This window comes from Rana temporaria, chromosome 2 (genome assembly GCF_905171775.1).
Source record: "Rana temporaria chromosome 2, aRanTem1.1, whole genome shotgun sequence".
Taxonomy (NCBI): Eukaryota; Metazoa; Chordata; class Amphibia; order Anura; family Ranidae; genus Rana; species Rana temporaria.
The window spans coordinates 211634528-211655013 of record NC_053490.1 but is presented as its reverse complement, the minus strand read 5'-3'; the positions used below and the strand labels follow the sequence as shown (position 1 = coordinate 211655013).

Here is a 20486-nt window from a genome sequence, read left to right as displayed (position 1 = left end):
CAATAGGCACGTTTTTCAAATCAACAAAAAGGCTTTTATTTGAGCAAATTATAAAAAGGATCAAAAACAGAATGGCAGCACTTGAACAGCTAGCAACATACATGCAAACTTGCATTTGAAACATGGTGAAGGATAAACTAGCCAACCTCAGGAAGCACACAAAATAAAATCTGAAGCAGCAGCACATAACCAAAGGAACCCAAGCTGTGGTAGTCCAAACAAGATGCCATTTGTGGGGGATCAAATGGAAGGCAGGGCATCAACGTCTCCTCTTCCTTGCAACCTTCCTTCCAGGCTGCCTTCCAGCGGGTCTTCCCTGGGCCCTTGCAGGTGGGGATGATGTGGCAGCAGGAGAATGGTGTTCAGCAAGCCGGGCCGGGTCACATAGCCCAGTGTCTGGGGTCAGCAGCTCCCTCTGCATCCACCAAAGGGCCTGGTTGATGATGCCCTTGGCCAATTGCCTCTGCTCCTCCGTGCCTTTATTGAGGTCATGTGCCACGGAGGCACTGTAGGCCTCAGTGGGGTTGAGGGGGGCCCTCATGATGGCACTCGCCTCCTGAATCATTTTCAGGCTGGCTTCCTCCACTGCCCCCAATTTCTTCTTACGGCCTGGTGGCCTAATATAAAGGGGAGGAGCCTGGCTGGTGGTGCTTGTCCTGGGGAGCTGCTGAACGCCACTGGGCCCGGCCTCCTCCTGGCTGCCACTGACCCCTTCGTCCTGGCTGACAGTGAGGAGAGGATCTGCCACCTCCTGGCTGGTCTCTTCTACCTGTGTAAAAAAAAGGGATATGTTATAATATATTTAGGAATATACTCACTCACATTTTCATGCTTGAATCTTATTTTTTGCCTTGAATTTAAACTTGAAAACAGACTCACCCTCTGACCCCTGCAGTTGTCATCCCTGACACCTATTTGTTTGCCCACGACTTTAGATTTTTACTTCCCAGCTTGTATTTTATTAACCAATATCAAGTCAAGAATCAAACAATAATTAATATTATTACATAACTAGTTCTGAAACTACTATACCTCATCATCGTAGAGGCGCAGATCTGCCTCTCTGTCAGCCAGGCCCTCTTCATCTGACTCTGCAGGGCTGTGGTGATCTGGGGAAGTCCCGCTGGGAGGTAGCGTGGAGGAAAGGTTGGGATTCAGACTTGACATTGATGCCCTGCCTTCCAGTTGATCCCGCAAAAATGACATCTGGCTGTAATGCCACAGCTTGGGTTCCTTTGGTGGTCTTGCTGCTGCTCCAGATCTTAGCTGGTTTTGGTGAGCTTTGTACGCTCTCCTATATGTGCCCCTGAGGTTGGCAAGTTTATCCTTCACCATGTTGGCACTGCATTCTGGCACCCATGTCCTCATGTATGCTGCTAGCTGTTCAAGTGCTGCCGCTCGTACGTCCTTATTGTGGTAGGTGGGCTGCTTTGAATCCCACAGGATGGGCATTTCCCGAAATGTATCCAGCAAATGCTGGATAATGTCTTGGGTCTGCAGGAGATCCATTGTGAAGTTATGATTTACTTTTTTTTATTCTAGATTGAAAAAATGAAAAGAAACCAAAAACACAATTAAAAAAAGCCTCAGCATTTACATTGATAGAATATGTTGTTTAAAAAGTAGTACCTATATAGAAATACAAACACAGTGTCTCTTGTTTAGAAAATGCTGGCCAGCTCTGCCCCATTGGTTGGTTTTAGCTAACATTTTTTTTATACATGCCGCCCCTTTGGTTACATTGCAGGAAATAATATAAATCTACAACCATACACAATTATTACAAATGACAGCATTCATCAAGGCACTATTGCATGTGTAGATATCCTGCCCCTCAGCATTGATTACATGAAAGAAACTTCCTAATGACCTCTGTCCAACCAACACAGAACAATACTTGGCCTGATCTGAATACACCCTACATAATTGATAATGAGTCACAGCATTTTTGACCTCTCTATTTTGTGATGTCTACAAAAGCATTTGGGTACGAAAATCACATTCTGGTATCCAAGAGACATAATAGCTTAATCAAACTGTGCAACCAACAGACCAAACCCCCATCCCATTGCTCTACATTTTAGAGCCCGCTGCTGATCCCATGTTTAAATTTCTTACCTGCCTCTCTCACAATCCTCGTTTCTTCCGCTCGCTGAATTAACACGTAACCTACGTAATCACGTCAAGCGCCTTTTATCCACTCCGCGTATGTATGAAACGCCGCCCTCGTCACCTTTGCCATGCCCCTAATCAATTGAAAAAGTAAATATGGCGTTAACTGTGTAGGTTCTGGAATCGCGCGAATATTCTCCGCGTAACCTACGTCAATACGTTGTTGGCATTCGCGACACTCCGCATATGCAATAATCCCCGCCCTCATCTCCGCCCCTGAAGGGACATTTCCTCGTTTCCACGCCCCTAATCTCTGTGGGAAGGAAAGATGGCGATGTCACACGAGCGGGCACGGAGCTCTCATGGCGCAAGTGAAGGGACAGAGGCAGGACCGTCCCGATCCAGGCCTAAAAGATATAAAGCCACTAATATGGCGTTCGAAGAAATGGTGGAGTTGGTTTACATCATGAGGAGGAAGGATTATGATGGTGAATGTGGGCCCTACAAAACACCGAACCGTAGGAAGTCACACATAATGGACAAGGTGGCAAGGAGAATGAGGAGAATGTTTGGTGTCACCAGGTCAAAGGAGCAACTACGGAAGCGTTGGTCCGATTTAAAATTGAGGGAGCCACATCACATGAAGAAGATACTCAAAATTCTGCGTAAAAGTAAGTCCATATTATTTAAGGGGGGGGGGAATGTCTGCAATAATGTGTTGACATGTATTTTTTCACATCTGCCTCCTTGGCCTGCTTGTACTTTTGAACACGTGTAGATACTGTATTGTGTTTATGTCAAATAACAACCTTAAACAAATTTTGTGAAATAGTAAACACGCGTAATATGACATTGTTTAGCAAAAATGTGACGTTACTCCAGGAACAACACACCTGGACATGGCTGACTGGCCCCAAACTTGGTTTTCCAACATTGTTGAATAGCAAAATCACAGAAATTAAATTGAGTGAATGTGACAGGCAAACAAGATTCATTCTCCAAAATGCAAATAAAGCTGATGTTTTAACATCTGGAAATGCAAAGCACCTGTGTCTCAAAAATCAAAGTATATTTATTTGGAGGGTCGACGAGAATTAATGTTTTGGGGGGACATCCATTTGTGTCACTTCTTTGCAAAAAAGGGGCAGGATCAGAGCTTGGCCTAGAACTACGCCAAAAATGGAGGATTGCTGAAAGAATAAACAACCAAAAATCATCATAAATGTATCGTCTATGCAATGTGTGCGATTTATGATATCCAATATCTGTGTGCTGATGAGTATCCCTTTTGTTTTTTATTATTTCTTATAGGGGAAAGAAGACGCCAGCAATTGGAGGAGGCAGAGAGGGCCAGACACCCGGAAAATCAAACACCTCCACATGTTGAGGAGGAGGAGGCTGGGGAAGGAAGAGAGGAGGATGTGGAAGGAGAAGAGGATGTGGAAGGAGAAGAGGATGTGGAAGGAGAAGAGGATGTGGAAGGAGAAGAGGATGTGGAAGGAGAAGAGGATGTGGAAGGAGAAGAGGAAGGAAGAAAGGAGGAAGGAAGAGAGGAGGAAGAAGTTATTTTGGACTTAGAATTTATATCAGATGAAGGGCAAGTGGCGGAAGAACAATTTGGCGAATTGCAAGAAGGTGGATTGATGGATGAAGGAGGAGTCGAAGATGATGGGGAGGTGGTGGAAGAAGGAGGAGTGATAGAAGATGATGGGGAGGTGGTGGAAGAAGGAGGAGTGATAGAAGATGAAGAAATTGGGGATGTGGAAATTATCAGGCCATCAGGTCAGTGTCACCCCTATATTAATAGGGCCAAACATATGCAGATAGGCTGGAAATTATTTACATATTTTGAATGCCAATTTGTTTCTTTTTAGGGGATGAAGATGGAGTAGCACATTTTTCACGTGCAAGTGCTTCTATAATTGTACAGCAACTAATGGAGTGCAGCACGGAAATGGACATTATGCGGGAAAGGATGCTAGTCATGGAGCAGAATGTGCGAAATGTCATTTCAGAGTGTAGCACGGAAATGGAGAACATGCGACAAAGGATGCTAGTCATCGAACAAAATTACAAAAATATCATTGACATGATGGGCCGTGTCAAAGACTGAACCACAGAAGCCCATCCCCCGCCCATCCCCCGCCCACAAAACCCTTTTTAATTTTTGTACTTTATAATACGCCAAAATTTCTAAATGCACACACAGTGTGCCAATATGTGCTATCTGCTATCACAGACTATCTATTGTCTGTGCTTTGTGGGTACAAACCCCTCCTCGATCCTCAAGTAGTTGAGAGGAAGGGTTTGCTCCCACAAAACACAGACATTGATCACCCATGATGTCAGATAGCACATGTGGCCATTTGTCTGTTTAACCAATGACATTTGGCGAGTTTTCACTGAATGTGTGCATTTAGAAATTTTGGCGTGTTCCAGTGTGAAAGCACACCATCCATATGACTGACTGCTGTTCTTATTTTAAATTTTTGTTTGGTGTTGATATTTTTTGGTTTGTAAATGTTTCCAGTTTCAGATCACAAAACGAACAAGAAATCTCACCTAAGGAAAGAAGTTAACTAATTTTTGTAAAAAAAAATAAAATTTTTTGTGTTGTGTTAAAATCTTGTAGAAAAAATTAGACACAAACAAATACAAAGCCAAAAAATTTTTTGTATAAAAAAAATACACAACAATTTATAAATGTAAATAAATGTCTTCGAAACAAATACCCCAAAAAAAATTAGAAAATAAAAAATAAGCCAAAAAATGTCTACATAAATTAGTCTGGGTTATTGGAAACCAAACTAAATAAGAACTTAAATTTTTAACCAAAGTCTAAAAAAATCCTGTTTAGAAGTGTGTATATATATATATATATATATATATATATATATATATATATATATATATATATATATATATATATATATATAGAGATAGATATATAGGAGACAAGCCCAAAAATTCTTGCGTATAGTTTCAGTGAAATTATTCTTACATTGTGTTTCGATCATTATTCTTGCTAATCACTGTCAATAAAGACAAAAAAATAAATAATTAAAAGCCAATATTTTGTCTCAAAAATTTGCAGGAAATGTTTTCTGCCTAAAAATACACATTTCTTGTTAAAAAATGACTAAAATAAAAAAAAAAAAATGAGACATCAAAAGCAGAAAAATGAGTGGCTTCTTATTTCTAGACTGAATACCCAGTTAGTAGATGAGTGAATAATGTGCAAATGTGGTTAGTTAATACATCTGAGTAAGTAAATTTGGCACTAGAAGTGCACTATTTTTGGAGATAACCTGGAAGACAGAAAAATAGAGAAAAAGCAGTAATGACAAACAACTGTATAAAGTCCAATGGTCTAATTATTTATTAGTTGTGAGAATATTCCTTTCTTTGGGGGCCGAATTAGAAAGAAATATGATCTGGCATAGCAATGGCCCCCCGACCCATGAAGTACTCAACATATTTGTCGCGTACCTCACGAGCAGATTGGGGGGCCAAGCCAGCGCGACCAGTGTCCAGGCCAGGAATGTTCTCTGAGGGTAGTCCTGCCTCAGAGCCCATGGAGGCTAGGTACGTCTGGGAGTGCCTGCGTAGAAAATTGTGCAAAATGCAGCAGGCAAATATAACGGTGTTCAATTTATATTCCGCCAAATGTATCGATGTCAGGAACAGGCGGAACCGGTTGCTGAGGATCCCAAAGGCATTCTCGACTACCCTCCGAGCCCTGGACAACCGAAAATTGAACACACTCCTCTCTGAGGTGAGGGTCCTCTGGGGAAAAGGCCGCATTAGGTGAGGTCCAAGGCCGAAAGCCTCGTCCGCTAGGAACACAAACGGAAGTCCTTCCACATTATCTTCATCTGGTGGCAATGCCAGACCACCAGTTTGGAGACAATCATAGAAATCAGTCCGTGCGAACACTCCCCCATCTGACATCCGGCCGTTCTTCCCCACGTCCACATATAGAAACTCATACTGTGCCGACACCACCGCCATCAACACGATACTATGATAACCCTTGTAGTTATAATAGAAGGACCCCGAGTGGGGTGGGGGCACAATGCGGACGTGTTTCCCATCTATTGCTCCACCGCAGTTAGGAAAATCCCACCGCTCGGCAAATTGGGAAGCCACAGACTGCCATTCCTGTGGTGTGGAGGGTAGCTGTGGGGACAAACAAAAAAAGAGATTTAGTACTTTGGCACATAAACATTGCAAACATAATCCTACAAGCATCCTTGTGCAACTTTACATTTTTAAAATAGCATTTGCAAATTATGAAGGGAGAATTTCGGGGCACAAATAGATAGGCCCACTTAATTAATAAGAGACTCCACAGCCCTCTGATGGGGACAAAAACACTTTGAAGGGGGGGTGGGGGGTGTTTAAACTGTTTTTAGAAAACAACAAAAAAAAAAAAAAAGTGGCATGGTGGGGGTTGGCCCGAAGATAGCATGCTGGACAGGTTAATATTGGGTAAGATCAAAATATGCAGGTAGGCCAAAATAAAAAGAACATGTAAAAGCTGATATCAACATGCATAGTGAGAAAAGGGAACGTTAGTTAAACACACAGCATATCTGGGAAATCAAAAAAAAAGTTAGTTTGCCACATTATTAAAGACACATTGTGAGGTTAAAATGAGGAAACTTACCTTCATATACTCCTCGTGCATAACTTTAATGATGGCAGCACACGTGTCCGGTATGATGACCCCAAGCGCCTGCGGAGAGATGCCTGTCGAGAACTTGAGGTCCTGCAGGCTCCTCCCAGTCGCCAGGTACCGCAACGTGGCAATAAGCCTCTGCTCGGCCGTGATGGCTTGGCGCATCACAGTGTCCTGCCTCGTGATATAGGGGGACAGAAGTTCCAGCAGACTGTTGAATACGGGGTCCGTCATGCGGAGAAAATTCCTATAGTCATTAGGATTATTCTCCTGGAGTTCCCTAAGCAGAGGCATATGTGAGAACTGGTCACGCTGGCGCAACCAATTCTTGGTCCAGAAACGCCTCCGCCCCCTGTTTCTGGCCAAAGTACTGGAATAATGAACATATCCAGCAGCCATCCCATAAACAGCACCAACTCGCGAAAATTGACGCTGCTGCTCCATCATGGCTTCAAACCGGCCGGCTGGTCAGTCAAGAACACACTCCAACAGAAAGCACAATCAAATCCAGCGGTACCTGCAAAGAACGCACGACACACAGATACGAACGCACAGTACGAATCTGCTAAGCAGAACGAACTGCACGCCTGTACCCGAATGCCAACTACGTACCCACAAGCACACGCACTGAACGAGAAAATACTACCTGCTAAAGCCTGGAGACCGAGAAGCGCGAATCAGCTCTAACCAAACCTTCACTAACACGAGCAAAGCCGTAACTAGCAAAAGCGGAACAGAGGGCGTCGCCATTGACTTTGGCCTTTTCCTTTATAGTGACGTCAAACGTGGATTACGTGCACGCGTTCAGGTCCGCAGGGAAATATCGTCCGCTGGTGTGTACAAGCCAGCGGGCCAAATGAAAAAACAGCCTTGTACGCCGGAAACAGCCCGTCGGACATTTCGAACGGACATGTTTGCTCGTGAGTACTCGGCCTAAGTGTATTACCAACAGGAACCTTGGAAACGGTGGTCCCAGCTCTTTTCAGGTCATTGACCAGCTCCTCCCATGTAGTCCTGGGCTGATTTCTCACCTTTCTTAGGATCATTGAGACCCCACGAGGTGAGATTTTGCATGGAGCCCCAGTCCGAGGGAGATTGACAGTCATGTTTAGCTTCTTCCATTTTCTAATGATTGCTCCAACCTTTTTTCACCAAGCTGCTTGGCAATTTCCCCGTAGCCCTTTCCAGCCTTGTGGAGGTGTACAATTTTGTCTCTAGTGTCTTTGGACAGCTCTTTGGTCTTGGCCATGTTAGTAGTTGGATTCTTACTGATTGTATGGGGTGGACAGGTGTCTTTATGCAGCTAATGACCTCAAACAGGTGCATCTAATTTAGGATAATAAATGGAGTGGAGGTGGACATTTTAAAGGCAGACTAACAGGTCTTTGAGGGTCAGAATTCTAGCTGATAGACAGGTGTTCAAATACTTATTTGCAGCTGTATCATACAAATAAATAGTTAAAAAATCATAAATTGTGATTTCTGGAATTTTTTTTTGATTATGTCTCTCACAGTGGACATGCACCTACGATGACAATTTCAGACCCCTCCATGATTTCCAAGTGGGAGAACTTGCAAAATAGCAGGGTGTTCAAATACTTATTTTCCTCACTGTATATATATATATATATATAGTATATATACTGTAGTTCAGAGTATATAGTTCGCTCAGTGTAATATATATAATGCAGTGCAGGGTATATAATGCAGTGTACAATATACAATATAGTGTATTGAAGTGGTTAAGGGGAGCCCTATGACAGAATTAAGAAAAAAACGGCATGGGTTCCTCCTGTCCATACCAGGCCCTTTGGGTCTGGTATGGATTTTGGGGGGGCACCACGCAATTTTAAAAAAAAATGGCGTGGAGTTTACCTTAATATCCATAACAGACCCGAAGGGCCTGGTATGGACTGGGTGGGGGGGAACCCATGCTGTTTTTTTTAATGATTTCTTTATGTATATTGCTAGGATCTGGCAATACATTACAGCCGTGAGCAATTTTAGATGACATTTTTTCCTTTAGAAATGCAATTTTGCTGTGGTACTTTTCTAAACATGGGAAACTTTTGCTACAGGCATACTAAGGACACCGTGAAAAACATATTCTAAAACCCTAAATTTAGAACTTGCGAACGACAAAAAGTTTGTGCGTACATTCGAACACCGTTAAAGTCTATGGGACACGAACGTGAAAAATCAAAAGTGCTAATTTTAAAGGCTTATATGCAAGTTTTGGGGACCTGATCCTGCCCCAGGGGACATGTATTAATGCATAAAAAAAGTTTTTAAAGTGGCCGTTTGTTCGGGAGCAGTGATTTTAAGAATTCTTAAAGAGAAACAATAGGGAGTGTCCTTAGTATGTAAATAATGCTAACAAAGATAAATCCGCCCTTTCTGTGTTCCCACCACTGCACTTATGAACAACTAGTGATAATCAAATTGGCAAAATAGTGAAGCAGCTACTTTAAAAAAAAAAAACTGTGAAAAACATATTCTAAAACCCTAAAATGATTGTAATAAAATATAAGCAGAGCTGTAAACAATGTAAGATGAAATATCCGTTTCCACAGGTATTCAACAATAATGCTAATGTCCATAAACATCACCATGTGACAAAGGTGAATATGTGCACAAATTTCAAAAAAATATATATAAATGTGTTTAAATATTAATTAAATATAAGTCCATAAAACACATCAAGTAGGTTTGTGAAAAAATAATGATAATAGCTTCCAGTCTTCCACCACACCCGGTGTCAGTGAATCCTCTCCTGTCAGATGCAAAACTCACCGGGGCAGATTCATGTAGCACTTACACCGTTTTTTTGGGAGATGCGCGGCGTAAGTGCAGATTTGCGCCGGCGGATCGCTGCGCCGTACCCAGAGAACCAGATTACGCCTCCAAATAGACTTCATCGCCTCGGTGTAACATTTCCACGCCGGCGCGGCGTTGGTGCAGATTTACGCTGGTCGGATCTGGCGCGGCCATGGTTTTTGTGTTTTAAATATGCAAATTAGGTTTTTGGGCCGATTCATCAACTTAAGCTTGTCCGGCGCAGGCTACTCCCGGTGAGCGGAAGAGAAAATTCCAGCGCCAATTTACCCCTCATAAAAGCAGGGGTAGCTTTGCACCAGACTTGCACAGGTCAGCTGGAGAGCAGCTAAAGCAGCAGCGTTACACACGACCTGAGCAACAACACTTGCTGGACAACACATCTGTGTGCCAACATGCCAGGGGCAGCCATGGTCCTTGCACTATTGCGTCGACGGGCACGTAGGAGGGCACGGGAGAGAGTATTCCGCACGCGCATTGACGTCTTTGACATGGGGGAATTGGAGGTGTTTCGCATCTACAGATTCAGCCGTGAAGTCATCCTGGAAATAACCAGAACCCTGCAGGATGACATCACCAGCAAGACACACCGCACACAAGCAGTGCAGCCACTGGTGAAGGTCCTGGCAACACTGCATTTCCTGGCCACTGGATCTTTTCAAAGAACAAGTGGATTTTCGGCTGGGATGTCACAATCCACCATGAGCAGATGTGTGCACCAGGTTATCCCTGCAATCCTGAGACGCATGGCCAACCAAATCATAAAACCCACCCAGGAGGTCCAGCGGATGAAGACAATGACAGATTTTTTCCAAATTGCCAGATTCCCACGCACCATCGGGGCCATTTATTGCACCCATGTGGCACTACAGCCCCCCCGTGACATGGAGCACATATACTGCAATCGCAAGCATTGGCATTCCATCAATGTACAGGTGATTGCCGATGCCCAATGCCTCATATGGCACGTCCGTGCCAAACACCCCGGGTCCTGTCATGACAGCTTCATCTACCGGCAAAGCAACATCCCTACAGAATTTGAACAGAACGTGTACGGGAACAGCTGGCTGGTTGGTGAGTGACAGGGTGTCAGGTATGACTGTCCCCCCCATGATGCAGACATCACGAGGGGCACATGTATGACTAACATCCTCCTGTCTTTTCCCTTCCAGGTGACGCGGCATATGCACTGGGTCCCCATATGCTGACTCCATTCTGGAATCCCCAAACACCAGGAGAGAGAAGATACAATGAAGCACACGCACGCACCCGTGGAGTGGTGGAACGCACATTTGGCCTCCTGAAGTTCCGTTTCAGATGCCTGGATAAGTCTGGGGGTACCCTGTTGTATTCCCCAGACTTTGTGTGCCAGATCATCGGGGCATGTTGCATGCTGCACAACCTCGCAGTGAGAAGGGGCCTGGAGATTGACATACGTGATGACCTGACCCCCCAACCACATAATCCCCCCCCTGCCAGAGGCTATCCCGTCTGCTGATGGAAGAGCCGTCAGGACACGCCTCGTGGAACGCTTCTTTTCTCGTTAAACACACACATTAATCATGGCACAATGAGAATGCATGCATGCACACCACTGTGGTCCCTAGCACACACACCCCACATCCACAATGAATTGGATTAGACCGAAGTACCCCCCATGGTACTAGGGAGCAGCAACGCCGCGCCAAGGCTCCAATTATGTTGCTGTCCATTCATACACCTTTCACACGGGTCGTGGGGATCACTTCTCCCCAACGACTGAGGGTGACAAACCTTAATGGCAGGATTGTCACCCCCCCACATTCACACACCATTCACACTGAAGCCTGCACTACTCCCCGTGTGCAGGGAAATTAATAAAAAAGACTCATAACCTGAGTATCAAAAAAATAAATAAGACTCATAACCTGAGTGCACAAAAAATAATCAAAACAATCAACGTCCCTTGCGTGGGCTCTTTCTTGTCCCTAAGGTTTTGGGCCGCTGTTGCCTGGTGCGAGCCGGGGCTGGGGGGGCTGGTGGAGCTGGGGGGGCTGGTGGTGGAACCTCCCCCAGTCTCTCCATAGCTGCCTGCCTTCCCTCCATTGCCACAGCTAGCCGGTGGAGGTAGCTATTCGTGGCAGCCTGCATCCGCAGCCGGCGGGTGATATTGCTGCGCTGCTGGCGCCTTGTCAGCCTCCCCTCCTCTCTGACAGCACCTGCCAGGCTCCGGACCTCAGTAACCAGCTCGGATGTGGTGTCCTGCAGGTCACCCATACAGGACAAAAGGGCTGCCCCGTTACCCACAACATCCTGCAGGCTCTCGTTTAGGAGCCGACTGTCCACAGCCTGCTGCATAACGGCCTCCTTCAATGCCACAGTGCAGGCAGCATGGCTCTCGGCAGAGGATGCCAGTCTACCTGCGACCGGGTCAGATCCCCCGCAAGAGTCCCAATGTGGCGGGTCTGCCTGCTTTGGTCCCTTGCAAGACTTAACTCCAGCTCTGCAGGGAGTCCCCTCGTTTTTTGTAATGCCTTCCTCTGGGCAGGAGCGACTTGAGGCCGGGTGGAAGGGCTGTAGGGGCAGATGTAGGGGCAGTCTCCACCCTGGATGTGGTGGGTCGGTCTGCAGCCGATGATGGCCCAGCTCCATCCTGCACATCTGTGGAGGACACAAAACATTCAGATGTTGGTGGTCCCACACACTTGACACTTGTTCCCCCCCCCCACACACACACATGCAACACACCCGAAAGAAGATAAAACACACTTACCTCTCCTCAAGGGCTGATCCCCAGAATCAAAGCCCTCCAGGCCCTCCACCAGCTCCCTAGCCAGGAACCTGGCCACAACAAGGTCCTCCGCTGTCAGGATGATCTTTTTGGCTGGTCCTCCTCCAGTTCCACTGGCATGTTTTCTTTTTGCCACCAATTTCTCTTTGACTAAGCGACGCAAGTCATTAATTTTCTTCCGGATATGCCTGGGCTCCCTGTCTGCCACCCCCAAAGCATTCACCTGTGCTGTGATCTCCGCAAAAATTCTCACTTTGTCAGCCTTGCCAGTGTAGGCACTCTGTGACCCATAGAGGCGGTCCCCATGTTGGGAGAGGCCCTCAATAATCACAGCCCTCTCCTCAGGGCTGAAGTTGGTCATTCGCCCACCTGATTCCTCATCAGCCATAACTGACCAACACACTGAAAACTACCTAGCTTACAAAAAAAAAGCTTCAGTACATTTGCACCTGTAGGGCGGAAGTCTGGGCTGATTTATGGACTGGGCGTTGGTAGTGCGCCGGCGGAGCTCAGGGCTCACGCCGGGGCGCAGTTCTGAGCATGTGCAGATTGGGGCATTTACCCCTGGATGTCACTGAGCATGTGCGGTCTAAAATGCGCCCCCGGCGTGACCCCTGTGCCACGGTCGGCACTTCATTAGCATAGGGTGACTCCCATTTGGCTTTACCCCGCCTTACGCCGTCTAAAATCCGCCCCGCTGGGGCATCGTAGACAAAAAAAGTTTCTTGAATCACCTAACTGCCTCTCCGCGCTGGACCGGTGTAGTCTAAAAATGATGCACCACGCCGGTGCAAATCTGCACCATTGTACATGAATCTGGCCCACCAACTCAAATTGCCTTACACTCTCGTGTTCGGCGTGTAAACGTGTACAAAGAGACCTCACTGGTAGGTATAGCAGATAATTCCAGTTCCAACCAATTCACTGCCAGAAAGCTCCGCATGTCATAAAATACTTAGTCATGGGATTGATCAATCCCATGACTAAGTCTTTGATGACATAACATGTCGGAAGTGGCTGTGCGGCAACCATCTGAAGTGAAAGTGTGACGTATCAAGGCCGATCAAGGAAGCAGAGATCCAGGAAGGAACAGCGGGGAGGTGGTGAGCGATCAGTTGACACCTTGGGTCTACTGTGACCAATATACTCGGTTTTCGGTTCATCTCTGAACAAGTATTTGCTGTGCAGTGTATTGCTCTATTTTTTGAGATTCATGTGAGTGCTATATTTGAAGATTTAAGTGTGTTATTAAACAGATTTTACGGTATCTGGCTATTTTGAGCACTTCTTTTATTTACATGCGGAGCTTTCTGGTAGTGAATTGGTTGGAACTGGAATTATCTGCTATACCTACCAGTGAGGTCTTTTTGTACACGTTTACACGCCGAACACGAGAGTGTAAGGCAATTTGAGTTGGTGAGTTTTGCATCTGACGGGACAGGATTTACTGACACCGGGTGTGGTGGAAGACTGGAAGCTATTATCATTATTTTGTTCACAAACCTACTTGATGTGTTTTATGGACTTATATTTAATTAATATTTAAACACATTTATATATATTTTTTTGAAATTTGTGCACATATTCACCTTTGTCACATGGTGATGTTTATGGACATTAGCATTATTAGCATTATTATTGAATACCTGTGAAAACGGATATTTCATCTTACATTGTTTACAGCTCTGCTTATATTTTATGGGAACACAGAAAGGGCGGATTTATTTTTGTTAGCATTATTTACATACTAAGGACACTCCCTATTGTTTCACTTTAAGAATTCTTAAAATCACTGCTCCCGAACAAACGGCCATTTTAAAAACTTTTTTTATGCATTGATACATGTCCCCTGGGGCAGGACCAGGTCCCCAAACACTTTTTATGGCAATAACTTGCATATAAGCCTTTAAAATTTGCACTTTTGATTTTTCACGTTCGTGTCACATAGACTTTAACGGTGTTCGAATGTACGCACAAACTTTTTGTCGTTCGCAAGTTCTAGTGCGAACCGAACCGGGGGGATGTTCGGCTCATCCCTACTTGTGAGGCTGTTTCCGTTTTCAGTACTAAAGGATTCTACAATTGTGTCTGTTTTTTTGCTTACACTTATCTGCAGGGTAGCACTAATTGGTGTATCAGGAGCTATTGTCAGCTCCAGTTTCTCCCTATGCAATCTGTGGGGCAGTCTGGTAGCCAGTCCAACTCTGTGTATACAAAGGTGCAGTCAACACCCCTAATACATAGAGGAGTGGGACATGGTCAACTCATAAGAGGATAGCAGCCCTAGAACCAGGTCATCTACTGATCTGATGTAAGTAATCCCAACTGCATCTTCCTGATTCTACATTATAGCTATACCCTAATGTGAAGGGGCAGTTAGAATTCATCTGTCATTTTTTTTTTGTTAGTATGTAGACTTTTTTTTTTTCTTTTTTTTTTTTTTTGCATCCATTTAAATTTGGTATTTTACTGCCTGTATAATCAATGAATAAAATGTGCACTTTTGATGAGTTATTAGCTACTATAGTTTCCAGATGGAAGAACATATTTTGGTTAGTGGAAACCTTTCTCTGATTTAGTATGCCCATTATGTCTAAATCACACTGGTTTACCCATATCATTGTTCTTCCTGCTGTGCAGCCACCATAAATGCAACTTGGCTCAGTAGGAGGGAGGCCTACTTTGTCTTCTTTGCATTGAGTGGCAGATGACCTTGTCCTGACAATGTTCCCAAACAGATCTTTTCTTTCTCCTGCCCTCAGCCACCTTTAAGTCATCTCTCTGCCATGTCTCCTCATTTTCTAGGGGCTCCACAAAGAAAACCTAGGACCAGGAATTGGTCTCTTCAGTTTCCATTTATAAGGTCAAAACTAGCAAAAGATGTTTAGAGTGCGCTGTGCACACATAGTAAACAATATAATGAACTACATCTATTCATAACCAGCATTATACAAGCCTTAATGATGAGTACAGATTGACTGTAGGGGATGCCCTATGTCATGGTAGTAGAGGGATAAAAAAGAGGTGATCTTAATTTGGCAGGCTCTGGTCTGTGCAATTCACCCCTTGCTGTTGTGTAACTTTGTGCAAGTTTCTTGGCAGAAACCACAACCACCCACTTGTGGTTGGTCTGACTATGCCTCTACCACCTTCTTTTCTCCACCTATTTCACCACCATGATGACATCCATCTCCCAAACTAGGAGGCCTTTGTTGCTACATCAATCCCACTATCGTTCTAAAACCATACTAAACTCCACCCAGTTCTGTAAGAAGTGGTATTTTACAACTACTAGTGCCATTATAATACGGTTAGGCCGCGTACACACGGTCGGTCCATCCGATGAGAATGGTCCGAAGGACCGTTGTCATCGGTTAATCGATGAAGCTGACTGATGGTCTGATGTGCCTACACACCATCAGTTAAAAAAACGATCGAGTCCAACGTGGTGACGTAAAACACAACGACGTGCAGAGAAAAATGAAGTTCAATGCTTCCAAGCATGCGTCGACTTGATTCTGAGCATGCGCAGGTTTTTAACCAATGCTTTTGCATACTAACCATCGTTTTTGACCTATCGGTTAGGCGTCCATCGGTTCAATTTTAAAGCAAGTTCTAAAATTTTTGACCAAAGGATAACTGACGAATGGGGCCCACACACGATCGGTTTGGACCGATGAAAAGGTCCTTCAGTCCGTTTTCATCGGTTTGGACCGACCGTGTGTACGCGGCCTGAGTGTTATTTTTTGATACTTATGAAAAATTCAATGTCAGTTCACAAAGACTATTACACGATATCATCACTTGATAAATAACACCAGCTTCAGAGTAGTGATACCTGGAAGTTTTAAAATCGATGTAGAATAGAAAACATTTTTTGGCAGTGAAAAAAATAACACTTCATGCGATAGACTAAGGATTCAGTTAATTTCTGGTGAAAAATAAAGATTAAACATCTTTGTGACATTTCTGTTTGCAAATTCATTTATTTTAAGGAGAAAGTGATCATGAGATAAAATAAGTAGTGCTGTTTTAATAACTCATCCATCTACATGAAATGAGCCTTATGTTTATATGTTATGCAGGGCACTGGCTGGCAAGATTGTTATCTGTGTATGTGTGTCAACTAGGTTTTTCACATATTGTGAAGGGCTCCAGAATATATGTAGCTTTATATCATAATATATTATGTTCTGTGTCATGGAGCCTAGGGTCTTTGTAGCGTTTTGAGTAGAATAAAGCCTCCATTACTAAGCTCTTATATTACCTGGTAGCCAGACCTTATTAGTCTAAAGAACTGTACACATGATCAATTTCTGATGGAATCAAATCCGATGGATTTTTTTGTCGGATATCCGATGAAGCCGACTTTCATCAGTCTTGCATACACACTATCAGACTAAATTCCGACCGTTCCAAAACGCGGTAACGTAAAACACTACGACGAGACAAAAAAAATGAAGTTCAATGCTTCCGAGCATGCGTCGACTTGATTCTGAGCATGCGTGGATTTTTCTCCGATGGAGTTCCACACAGACAATCGAAATTTCCTATCGGTTTTTTAGCCATAGGAAAAATGTAAAACATGTTCTATTTTTTTTACACCGATGGAAAAAAAGACCGATGGGGCCCACACATGATCGGTATGTCCGATGGAAACAGTCCATTAGTATTTTTTCATCGGACAAACCGATAGTGTGTACACGGCTTTAGCTGTCCACATGATTTTATATATTTGAGTTGACTCATGCTCAGGGCTCTCTAGCTCTCTCTGCTGCAGGTAAAGAGGCTAACTTCTGATTGAATACTAAAACAAAAGATAGTGTTTTTTATTTGTTTTGGGGAACCCATTATGGAATGTGTTTAGTTGGTGGCTTAGACAAACAGATATACTTTTTGTTTTATACTATACATTTAAGGATTTATTTTTTTACTTTTGCAACAACAGCCTTACATTGAGTAGGTCTTTTTAGGTCTCTGTCTAAAGGAATTCCAATACAAATTTTCATGCTAAAACTGGAAAGGATGTTTGAAGTGAACAGGGCTTTGCTAGGTTACTGAACCATTAGAAAATCATCCCCTTATTTTATAATTATATGGTGTGATTTATATAATATGATGTGGCATGCTTCACTGAAATGGTTGCTTAGCATTGATGTGTTGTGTCACATATGCCTAATAGACAGTGCCACAGTAGCACTGTGTAGAGCTAATTCAACAGCTATACAGTAATAATTTCCATGGTATCCCTAAGTGATTAAAAATAAAATTAGAATTAGGGTTGTATAGTTTATTGCCATACAACTGAGGACACAATACGATCAACTACAGATAACAGGAGGAAATGCTATAAACAGTCACTGTACATTTTGTATTGCTAAGAGGACCGAGACATTTGGTACTTTATTTTATGGATTTGTGTAAGTGCACTTTAACAACTGCTTTATGATGCCTTGGGGACACACTTGAATAAAACTCTTCTTCCTACATGTTTTATGCCAAGTACAGGCTGCTTGAGGTTAATATACTGTGTATATACTGTATATATATATATATATATATATATTCTACTTCTAAGAACTGCCTGTTTACTGATGTGAAGCACAGTGAAGCCTTCTTTAAATAGAAGGTATCTGCCTGTCTTGCTTCCATCACAAATCCCAAGAATAAGTAGTATATTACTCATTTATCACTCATTTCATTCCTTTATGCCTCTGGGCCAACTGTATAGTCAGAACACTAATTTACAGTGCAGATAAACCCTAATATTATAGGCTAGGCATTAAGCAAGTAGATACCATGGCCCAGATCCACGAAGAAGTTACGTCGGCGTATCTATTGATACGCCGCGTAACTTCTAGGATGCTCCGGCGTATCTTTGTTTTGTATCCACAAAACAAGATACGCCTGAAGCTGGGCTAGATCCGACTGACGTACGTCTTAGTACGCCGTCGGATCTAAGGTGCATATTTACGCTGGCCGCTAGATGGCGCTTCAATTGATTTCCGCGTCGAGTATGCAAATTAGCTAGATACGCCAATCCACAAACGTACGTCTGCCCGACGCATTTTTTTACGTCGTTTACGTAAGCCTTTTTTCGGCGTAAAGTTACCCCTGCTCTATGAGGCGTACGCAATGTTAATTATGGTCGTCGGGCCAGCATAGAATTTCCCGTCGTGTACGTCGTTTGCGTAAAACGTTCGCGAATAGGGCTTTGCGTAAATTACGTTCACGTCGTCTAGGCATTGAGCGGGCGTAATTTAATTTGAAAATTCGACGTGATACTGAGCATGCGCGCGCATGCGCCGTACGAAAAAAGCGTCATTTACGTGGGGTCAAGCTTATTTTACATAAAACACCCCCCCCTGTTCATCATTTGAATTCCGCGCCCTTACGCCGGGAGATTTACGCTACACCGCCGTAACTTTAGAGGCAAGTGCTTTGTGGATACAGCACTTGCCTCTCAGAGTAGCGGCGGCCTAACTACGATACGCTACGCCTGCCTAAAATTACGCCGCTGACTGTGGATCTGGCCCTATGTTTTTAAAGAAGGCTCCATACCATTTATTGGTATATTGTCTAGTGGAGCATCTTTTTGTTTCATTTAGCCACTTCATCATCATTACCTGGTTATGCCTTTTAAATATAGCAGAAATGTTTCCGTCACAATGAAAATTCTTAATTATGTCACCTAATATTATAAAATTGATCATTTCGATAACAGAATCGCTTTTGGATTGCAGGATTTCACATGTTGATTGCATTTATTGGTGGGTTGACCCTGGTGGAAAATTACGTTGAATTCAACCAAATGTTTTGCTTTTGTTGTGTCAGGTGCTAATTTTTCAAGATAGAGTGTTGCAAATGATTAAATCCATGGTCAATCATTTTATCTTTAGGTGTAAGGACAGTATTTGTAGTTTCTAAAAAATCTGAAATCAACATAATGGCAAATGGAACAGATATTCACCAATAAAGCTACTACTGATTCACACAAGCAGTTCGTCAATGGTTCTTCGCATGTCTGTTAGCTTTGAGCTTGATAGCATCAGTTTGACATCATATTGAGGCACTTTCAGATATTCAGATTGAGATCTTTCAATATTCATTGACAGGTGCATGTGACCTGCAGTTGGCCTTCTTCTAACCTGCATTTGAGCTGCTTTCAGTGGAGTTTGCTTTCCTATAAACTTCTATAGGAATGCAAATCCCGCTTAAAGCAATTGACGCAGGCCCTTATATTGTTACTTGAGTTGTTTGTCAGAGACTTTTAAATATGCTATTTGCATTGAATGGTAATTGGACCTATTAAACAATCTATAAAGATAATTAAGCTTTGTTTCCCACTGCAATTCATAAATGTTGCCTGATCTGTAATGATTTGCTCAGATGCCAGATCAAGGCCAACATGTGTTTTCTTAGGTAATTATAACTTTTCAAAGCCAACAATAATCATTTTACACTCTACTAATTAGGAGACACAGTGGCACAATAGCATTTGCAGTGAGATGAAAAATGTTTTGTATGGTAACATTACTGTTGCTTGTTTATGTCTTATTTACAAAATGAATTAATCATATCATTTTGTTTGTCTCTATTAGAGTGCTTGAAGATGACCTGAAGCTAAGCAGTGATGAAGATGACTGTCAGCAGGTAATGCCATTCTCCTCTATGAGAGCAATTCTTAAAAATATGCTTTTTGTAATTAAAGTGAAATAAGGAATTTTCCAACTCTATAAATATGCAGCTTTCATTAAAATAATATTTTGGTATCATACCTATTCGTTCTAATTTAGACACGTCCTGTTATAGCTTGACAGCTGTCTTTCAGCTGCCTTGATGGAAACTACTAGTGGCTGTTCCCACACACATTTAATACCTTAAAGCAAACTCTCCCATCCAGGTCTACGTGCTTTATTTTTTTAAGAAATCACTTTGAAAAGCAACCCCTAGCATTTCTGGCCATGGCCATCTTGAGGAAGGGCAGATTATTTATGTAGCACTTACTTTCTGAAATCCATCTGCCCTCAGTTCAGGCATGCAGGCAGGAGGATGTTCTTAGCTGAGAAAAACCCATCCTCCCCTTCT

At 43.3% G+C, this 20486-nt stretch overlaps 1 protein-coding gene across 1 annotated transcript in view; it reads left to right on the top strand.

Moving 5' to 3' along the window:
- Nucleotides 1–20486, top strand: part of AFF3 (AF4/FMR2 family member 3) — a 279809-nt gene that overhangs the window by 166310 nt on the left and 93013 nt on the right. The window contains exon 5 of the mRNA XM_040336366.1: nucleotides 20000–20051. Within this exon, the coding sequence (XP_040192300.1) occupies nucleotides 20000–20051 (52 nt within the window). The remainder of the gene's footprint in view (nucleotides 1–19999; nucleotides 20052–20486) is intronic.